This window comes from Piliocolobus tephrosceles, chromosome X (assembly GCF_002776525.5).
Source record: "Piliocolobus tephrosceles isolate RC106 chromosome X, ASM277652v3, whole genome shotgun sequence".
NCBI lineage: Eukaryota > Metazoa > Chordata > Mammalia > Primates > Cercopithecidae > Piliocolobus > Piliocolobus tephrosceles.
Window position 1 is genome coordinate 66,402,006 of NC_045455.1, and position 9,892 is coordinate 66,411,897.

The window sequence follows — 9,892 nt, forward strand, 5'->3', positions numbered from 1 at the left end:
GATTCCACACACTCTCGCTGGCTCTGAGATGTAGGCGCCTTTGTGCAGGAATCAGAGAGAGGCTGCAAGGAGCCAATGGCAGTCCCTGCCGACAGCCCACAGGGAAGCAGGGACCTCAGTCCAGCAGGCAAATTGAACTGAATTCCGCCAACAACTTGCAGAAGTCTGAAAACAGATGCTCCATTAGAGCCTCTAGGAGAGAGTGCAGCCTGGCCAACACCTTGATTTCAGCCCTGTGAGGCTTGAAGCCCAGACACCAGCCGTGCCCACTGGACTTCTGACCTAGAGAACTGTGAGGTATACGCTGTTAAATGTGTGCTAATTTGTTTCAGCAGCAATAGACACTAATACATTCTATGTGTCCCAAAGCCTAAGGGTCCTAGGTCAGCTCTGCAAGTGATTCTCTGGCCCCCTCTTATTTGTGTAAGATGAGGGGAAAACACATGAGAAGGGAGGAGGAAGCATTTTAGCAGCCTGAAAGCTCTGTCTGATAAAATCCTTGCCCTCCTCATTAATTTACAAGTCTCCCCTTATATAGCTAAGATTTGAGCGATGGTTTCAGGGTTATTGGACCCTTTTTTGGGTCGCTCCTTAGCAGATGACATCTCTTGAGAATAGATGAGTTTTTTTTTTTTTTTTTTTTTTTTGAGATGGAGTCTCGCTGTGTCGCCCAGGCTGGAGTGCAGTGGCGTGATCTTGGCTCACTGCAAGCTCTGCCTCCCAGGTTCATGCCATTGTCCTGCCTCAGCCTCCCAAGTAGCTGTGACTACAGGTGCCTGCCACCACGCCTGGCTAATTTTTTTTGTATGTTTTTAGTAGAGACGGGGTTTCACTGTGTTAGCCAGGATGGTCTCGATCTTCTGACCTCGTGTTCCGCCTGTCTCGGCCTCCCAAAGTGCTGGGATTACAGGCATGAGCCACCGCGCCTGGCCATAGATGAGCATTTTTAACAACATTTTTTTCTCAGTTCAAAGACGTCAGCTAGCACTGAGACAACAGGAAAGGTCTCATTTTAATATCCTGTTACATAAACGTACTCACAGAATGGCTTTTCCTTTTAGGTTTAACATTCTAATGATATGCCAGATAGATTAGGGTTGCTTGGAAAAAGCTGGGTGACAAGAGTTGAGATCCCAGAAAGAGAATTCACCACTAGGGTGGGAAGGAAGACAGGTCAGAAAATAGCCACGTTGCCCAAGACCTGAATTAATGTGGATGAAACAACGCCTCTGGCTCTAGACCTCAGGTATGGTGGGATCCAAGGCAGAGGTGAGAAGGGAGTTTGTGTTCAGTGACTCACCAGTAAGCAGGACTCTTATGCCTTCCTACAATGATCCTGCAAGAATGGAATAAACTGAGACTACGTAGCTTGAGTATGTGCAATAGTTGACCACTTCCTCTCTGCGTCTTGTGATTTCACAGCTGGAGTTTCCAACAGAGCATGGGAGTGAGAGGAGTCAGGGACAGAGCAGCAGTTCTGTGACAGAGCCCGCCATCTTCATGAGGGTGCGGCAAGGCCCTACTTCCTGGTCCTGGAGGCCACATGCGGGCAGAGTCTGGGTTGTTTTCACATCTGCAGGATTATGTGTCTGAGGAAGAAGGCAGGCGGGAGGCAACTTCCTTACAGTCCCCATTCCATGTTGCTGCCTTTAATGAGCTTTTAGGAGGCATGATTTCATAGCCTAGTTTATTTCATAATCAAGCCCAGCTTCCTCTGTTAGGCCAATCAGTACCTATTAACTGAATGCCTACTGTATGAAGGTTTATGACTCTAGGCACAAATATGTCCATGATGCTGTTGCTGTTTAGGAATTGTAAGATCATGGATAGAATCCCTTTCCTGTCAAGAGCTCACTTTTTCCATAGAGTGAAGGGCAGCTGTAAGATTATTTCTAGAATTCTATTTTCCTTCCCTTCTCATTTCAGGCAGAAAAAGATGAATACAAAGTATCAAGAAAAAGATTAATATCAAGTATAAAGATAGCTATAGAAAAGTCTTCTTCCTGGGTTGTTTGAGCTCAAAATTAGGGCCCTTCTCTGCATATTTTGTGTTTCTTATGTAATTATCTATAATGGGTAGCCAAGAAATGTGTGTTAGCCCATATCTCCAGGATCTAATGCCATTCCTAAAATGTAATATAGTGCTCAGTAAATATTTGTTGAATCAATGAATATAAAAATGCAAAGCAAGCATTTGAGATATGCAACATTTCTTTCAGCTTCAACTCCTGGCTAATGAGTGAAGAAGGTCACTGTAGGAGTATGAGGACCATCAGGAGCTTCATATTTCAATAACCAGCGCCAAATTCTGAATGCCAGATGGGATGAGATGGGATGTTAAACCGCTTCTTATTACCACGTTGTTGGCCTCCATTGCCTCCGTATTGTTCTCCAATTGCATGGTCTCTGTGGATCTCTGACTTCTTATTACCTCTGATTGGAACGCGCCACAAATCATCCTGCTTTCTTTATCCTCTCTCACCTCCAAGTAATCCTGTCATCTTGCTCCAGTTAGAGCCGCTTCCATTAAGAAGATCATGACAAACTCTCTCCCTATGCCTGTTTGCTCTTCAGGAGAATTATCCCCTGGAAAACTGGATGTTTTGGTTGCTTTTCAGAATGTATTGTCTGAATTTCTTCTGTCTTCCAACATTCCCCCAAGCCAGTTACCTTTGCATTGAAGTAGAATTCAAAAGAAGATAGAGGTTCTGAATTTCTTCCTTTGACCAGATGGAAGTCGTTACATCAGAATGCTGATGACTGCAAAATCTTGGACATATTGTTTTCACAATTAGGAAATGGCAAACACAAAGTTCTTCAGTGCAAAGCCAGCATGTGAGTTCAGCTTCCATTTGCTGCTATAAATTTTGTTCTTGTTGCTGCCAGTAAACACCAACTGTTCAAGTGAAATAGTAAATCCAAATGTGCCTGTTGGATGAGAGTAAAAAAATTATATGCTGCGTAAATGCTGATGTGAAAGGATTTTTCAACACACTAAACCAGGGTAGGGGAAGGAACCGAGAAAGAAAGTTGAACTGAATGCAGCTCTCACTAAAAACTTCTTGGTAAAAGCACTACAAAGCCTCTTGATAGAATGTTGATTCAACATACTGTTTAAACCTCAAGGAAAAAAACAAACGCAGAAGGCATACACAGATTGTTACAAATCAGAGCAAAGAAAAATCCTGAAGTTCACTCAAAGCTGATGTGGGCACTTGGCCCAGAAGTTGTTTGCTAATGATCAGTCTAACAACTGAAAGTCAAAGTCAGTAGTAGCTAGTACCATGTGCAATAGGATTTAGGAAGTTTTGATCTCACAAATTTACTGTAAGGCTAAGAATCAATGAATGTTTGTACTCAGGTCTCCCTACAGTTAAATTTAATTTGTAACTGGAATTACGATTCAAAGAGATAATTTCATAAATGGTCCCTGAAATTTAATTTTGGATTACCTAAGTTTACAATGGGTTTCTCTTCTCCTTTCCCCCATCATTTTTCTTATGCTGAAACAAACAAACAAACAAACAAACAAACAAACAAACAAAACCTGTGTGACCTTGGAGCTGGCTGCCCTGAGTCCCAGGCTCTGATTTGATTCTGATGCTCCGGAGCCTGCTTTCTCATGTGGGTAGTAATGCCTACCCCGCTGGATCATTGTGAGGGTTAAACAAGGTAATACATGTTAAATGCCTGGTACAGCCCTTTCACATAAAAGGTCCTTAATAATGTTAATTCCCCTTCCAGATTAGACTTTGCAAACAGATGCTTGAAAAACAGAACATTCACGTAGATTGGATTCTCTAGCATGATGAGGCGCCAGGCCAAGAACCATGCAGTAAAGATCTTCCAAACCAAAGTATTTCAGCATCTGAGAATGGCTAGGGCTTATCTTCATGGCTAAAATAAGCATTTTAATATAAAGCAGGCTTTTTTCTTCTTCATTTTCTTATGGAAAGGAAAGCATTTTCAGAATAATGGTTAAAATCTGTCCTTTGTAGATCCGAAAATGTGAGCAAGTTTCATACTGAAGTCAAGATCTACTGAAAGTGTTAGATGAATGTATAAGGACCAGACGCTGCTGTCAAAAATAAAACAGATGCTGGTGTCTTGAATGCCTCCACGTGCCAAAGCTGAGTTCTTTGACTTATTTTTGTCATTGCATTAATTGATGTATCTGGTTTAATTGGCCAAATTGTTTTTGCTTAAATGTCCGCATTTTCAGTATTATACTGATATAGTCAATGTTTTTGAGGGTACGGAAAATACCAATATTGGCAAATATATGTATTCAGAAGAAGAAAAATTGTTCATTTCCACATCCCAGATTTATGGCAATTTAAAAATATATAGTAAAGTGTTGGTTTCTCCTTATGGTTACATCTGAATGTGTATAAATTATCAGAGTCTGTGTGCATTTGTTTCCATAGAAAATAATACCAGCAGAGACACAGCCAAGCCAAGCTGAACCTTGCTGAGTGGATTTGAAGAAACACAGGCCAACTCAGGCAAGACAAACCCAAGAGATAGGAAGTCTAAAATAGTAATAATCAGCCTTTGAAACATTTTCCCTTGGAAAAGGCATCTCAGTCCCACCCTATATTAACAGACCAGAAGAGACACACATGTGTTCTATGTACGACACAGAACGCAAAACCAAAAGGCTCATTCTGAATGCCCAGTCCAGCTTTGAATTGAAACCTTCGTGAAAAAGTAGTGCTTTTGATTCAAAGGAGCTCAGGTTTGAAAGGGAGATGTGAAGCCTAACATCCCATCTATCTGATGCCTGGTCTTCCTTTACACAGCTCTGGCAAAGATGTCAACCAATTGATACTTGAACATCTATAGAAATGAGCAACTCAAGCCCCACAGCAGCCCACTCTGCCTTTGAATAATATTATTAGAAAATGTGCTCTTATTTTGGACCAAGGCCTGTTTCTCTGTAACTGCCACTTACGGGTTCTATTTCTATCACTCAGGGGGTCACAGCCAGGCAGAATTCCATTTCCAGTGGCAATTAGTCTAACAAACATTAAGGCAAAGCTCACAAATTAGCCCACATAGTATTTTAGATAATTGTAAATTAGCCACTGACATTTGAAAATTAGAAAACTACCCATAGAAATTTGTATTTTCAACTAATGAAATTGTTGATTCTCTGAAAGCAATGGGCCACATTCCCAAATAGTAAAACTAGTACCCCCTTATCCACAGTTTCACTTTCTGCAGTTTGAGCCACCTGTGGGTCAACCATAGTCTGAAAATATTAAGTGGAAAATGCCAGAAATAAACAATTTATACGTTTTAATTGCACGCTGTTCTGGGTAGCATAATGAAATCTCTGAGTCCCACTCTCTGTTGCCTGGGATGTGAATCACCTCTTTGTTCAGCATAGATGCTACCTGCCCATTGGTCACTTAGTAGCTGTTTCAGTTATTAGATGGAAAAAAAGCCATAGTATATATAGAGTTCTGTATTATCCATGGTTTCAGGCATCCACTGGGAGGGGAGTGTCTTGGAACATATCTCTCTAGATAAAGGGATGCTACCGTACTTGGCTGAGCTGAGTAGCAACTGCCACTTTTAGACAGGGAATGTACTGGCCTTTTTGCCACACCCCCTGTTACCTTGCACTGAGCCTGCTTTCCTCATTTTCTGATACTTAGCTGGCCTCTGAGACATTTGCCTTTCTAGTTCTTATTGTGTCCTCTCTAAGGCTTCTTTGCTTCAGGAGATTTACCTTCATTTCCTCACTCTTCCCCTCTGCAAGACAAACCTCATGCATGCCTGAAGCCTAGACCTGCTGAATGACACGACACCTAGAAAACTGACAACTGATTCATCCAGTCTCACAATCAATCCTCAGAAATGTGCTGGGGTAAATATATAGCTATAGACCTTAGAATCATTTTAGATAGCATAAGAGTGGGATATGGAGGTTGTAAAAAGCCTGTGCACATGGAACAGAGTAGTTTCTCATGCCTGCTAAAGGCCTAATTCCAGATCTTTGTTATTATTTGCAGCTGTAAATCCTCATGAGCACTCAAATCAGTACCTACAACCAAGAGCATGCTTTGAGGTTTTCTGCTCTGTTTAGTTGCCTCTGTGATGTTTAATGCCTTCGGTATTAAAGAAAATCTCACTCAGCCAGTGTCTGTTGGTGACTTACTATCAGTTGTATCATAGTCCTCCATATTCTGGAAAGGTGAAGAGTTCCTGATTTTGAATCCAAGCTGAATGACTTTGGAGAAATTGCTTAACACCTCTAAGCCTCAGATTCTCCATCTGGAAAATGAGGATAGTAATGGTTAAGCCCTATTACTTATAGGTGTGAGAAATACATGAGATATACATATAGCGCATAGAGCCACTCTTGATTCATATTAATCACTCAATAAGTGTTAACTATTAATTGGTATCCATATATAATTCCTGCACATTGTAGCAGACCACTCCCACAGTGCCTCAGCCTTTCCCACATCTGGGTATACAGGATCAACTTCTGAGTGCCAGCACTTGTGAGTCTTGCCTGAAAGTTTTCTCCTACACCCAGTTTTCTCAGTCCCTATACACTGTGGCAGGCTGGAAATGTAGGGGAGTTAATAGCCCTCCTCTCTTTCCCCAGGAGTTGGCTCTACCAATGACAGATGGGAGCTGATAAATGAATGCCCCAGCTTCCTCTCCCCTCAGAAGAGATAACTCAGGAATGGGCATTACTTGGTCTTCCAGAGTTCCCCTTAGTGCATTTTGCTCCAGTTGCCCGTGGTTGCCAAAGCTCATTTGATAATGTGCCCTTTATAGACAGCCTTGCTGTCCCTGTTTCCTTTCTCCATGCTGTTACTGACATTTCCTGGGGTCAGTTACACAATAAACCACTTACACTCAAAAACTGAGCTCAGCATCTGCTTCTGGTAGAACACAAGCTAAGACAATTGGTACCAGAAGTAATCCTAGGAAGCAGATCCTTAGGATACAGTCTGGAGCTACATCACTTGCTTGACAAGTAGCAATAAGCAAATCCCACTGCTGGTGGTAAGTGGTGTGGTCGCAAGCCCCAACTTAATGTGGCATTGATGATAGATTTGGATGGGGTGTAAGTGGCAGGTAATTATCCTGTGTACGGTAGTATTCGCGATGGATCTGGATGGGATATTGGTGGATTGTCTTCTGTAATACCACTAGCATTTGAAAGATATTTGAGCACTCATAGAGGGTCTGATTAGCTTTCCAGGATCCCACCTACCACTTCCTGGACCAACACACTTGCTTCTCAGGGAAGGAAGCATTATAATTGACACACAGCGATGGTATTCACTGGTCCTACTCTATACTATATCACCCTAGAGGCAGTCTGCTAGAAAATTTGAATGGTGTTTTAAAGGTACAACTGGAGTTCCAGCCTGAGGATGTCACTTGCAGGGTTTGGGTGGTGTCATTCAAAATGTGGCATACTGTCTAGATCAATGTTGTTGAGGGTACAATGCCCCCAGCAGCAAGAACTCATGGGTTTAGGAAATGAGGGGTAAGAGGAGGAGTGGCTCCTGACACCATGATCTACTTGGGGAGTTTGTCCCCCCATCCCCTCCCCAGTGTTAGGGTCTGCTGGACCAGAGATTATGGTTTCTCAATGGGAAATGGGGAGCTCTTCTGCCAGCAGACACAGGAAGTACTACATTAGCCCTCAACTGATAGCTGCCATCTAGTTATTTCGGGTTCCTCATGCTTGTAGAGCAACAGGCAAAAAAAGAAGTTACCTGATTGTCAGGAAAAGATAAAGTCGCTGATATATTATAGAGGCTGATTCTTAAGGGGATTTGTTGGAATGTCTCTAGGTGTTTTCTTTCCTGGTAGTAACCAAATGGGCAGTTACAGAAACTGGGGAGTGATAGAGATGAAATAACTCAGAGGTCTCAGACCCCTCAGACTTTAAGGTCTGGGATCATAAATATTAATTATGACCTAGGAACCAGCTTCTGTGTAGGGACTGTACCCTGGCCCACTAACCTTTCTGCAGTAATTATTTTCCTTTTTTTTTTTTTGAAATGGAGTCTTGCTCTGGCATGATCTCGGCTCACTGCACCTTCTGCCTCCTGGGTTCAAGCAATTCTCCTGCCTTAGTCTCCGAAGTAGCTGGGACTACAGGCATGCACCACCATGCCCAACTAATTTTTGTATTTTTAATAGAGATGGGGTTTCAGCATGTTAGCCAGGCTGATCTTGAACTCCTGACCTCAGGCAATCCGCCAGCCTTGGCCTCCCAAAGTGCTGGGATTACAGGCATGAGTCACCGTGCCCAACCTATTTTCCTTTTTAAAAGTATTGACAGTCACCTCCACTAAGAATCAGTGACAAGACAGATTGAAATTAAGAGGGATGTAAGTGTATGAGAACGAACCCACCGGGGACTGTGGAAGATGCTATCAGTGCTTTATTCACATCCCTTCAGTTCCTACCGGCCCAACTTCCAGCACCTTCCAGAATGTACCACCCTCCAATCCTAAGGCACTGCCAGAGAGAAACCATAAATATATCTTAGTTTTCCCTTTTGCTTACCCTGAGCTCTGGCTGCTATAGTGAAAAATTATCTAGAAGTCATAAACTCAAGTGCTTACTATCCAAACCACGCCAACAACTTGAGTGAAGTCCATGGACTCAGATGTAAACCCCGGGTAATGGTCAGAACTGGCTTCTCCAATGGCTCCAGCCCAGTGGACACTCAGCCAATACTGCTACAGGAATGATCCAGCCTTCTGATTGCCTTAATATTTCCAGCAACAACCTGATGACAGCCCTTCACACTCTTGGAGGGGACAGCAGGAAGCTGAATGTCATTGATTAAAGGAAAATACAACCAGGTGAGGTGGCTCAGGCCTGTAATCCCAGCACTTTGGGAGGCCGAGGTGGGAGGATCACTTAAGCCCAGGAGTTTGAGACTAGCCTAGGCAACATAGTGAGACCTTATCTTTACAAAAATTAAAAAAAAAAAAATTAACTGGGCATGGTGATGCATGTCTGTAGTCTCAGTTACTCAGGAGGGTCAGGTGGAAGGATTGCTTGAGCCCAGGACGTTGAAGCTGCAGTGAGCCATGATCATGCCATTGCACTCCAGTGTGGGTAACAGAGTGAGACCCTATGTCAAAAGAAAGAAAGAGAGAGAAAGAGAGAGAGAGAGAGAGAGAGAAAGGAGAGAGAGAGAGAGAAAGACGAAAGAAAGAAAGAAAGAAAGAGAAAAGAAAGACCCTGCCTGAGGTGGCATGGCTCCAAACACCCTATGGCCATGTCTGAGAGAGTCAGCCTAGTCAGGGTAGACTCTTGCATGTTTGAAGACAGCTGTTGAGAAGTTGTGAACCAAGTCCAAGGACCCAAACAGATAGGGAGTTAAATCTTATTCCAGAACAGCCACCACATTTATATGAGAAAAGTTAAATAAGGTTATTCTGAACGCAATTTGCAGGTACCTTAAAAAATTATAGCACCAACCTTGCACAGAACATATGAGAAGCTATTTGAGGTAAAGAACCAGTTTTCTCTAACATGAACATGATCTTTTACTGTACTATCTGGTGCTACTTTGATCTAAAGAGAAGAGCCACAAAGAAGGTAGCTGCACCAGGAAGGGGAACTATGGCATGCAAACAGCTGCAATTGTAAAGCTTCAGGCCAATGGAGACAGTAATAGTGAATTTCCACTGATGTGTCAGGCTCCATTCTAAGCATTTTACATATAGCAACCAGTTAAATATTTATATCAACTTTATGGTAGAGGTATTATCATCATCCATTTTGTACAAATAAGGAAACTGAGGCACAGAATACTTTAGATTACTTTGCATCCCAATAGCCCACTCCAGAGCCTGGGCTCTTAAGACTTCCTTCTTTTCTCCTATTTACTTCT

The 9,892-nt window shown here is 42.6% G+C and overlaps 1 protein-coding gene across 1 annotated transcript in view; it reads left to right on the forward strand.

Moving 5' to 3' along the window:
* Window positions 1-2,843, forward strand: part of DLEU7 (deleted in lymphocytic leukemia 7) — a 135,648-nt gene extending 132,805 nt beyond the window's left edge. The window contains exon 2 of the mRNA XM_023187359.1: window positions 2,220-2,843. Coding sequence (XP_023043127.1) covers window positions 2,220-2,243 — 24 coding nt within the window. The 3' untranslated portion in view covers window positions 2,244-2,843. The remainder of the gene's footprint in view (window positions 1-2,219) is intronic.
* Window positions 2,844-9,892: the final 7,049 nt, after the last annotated feature.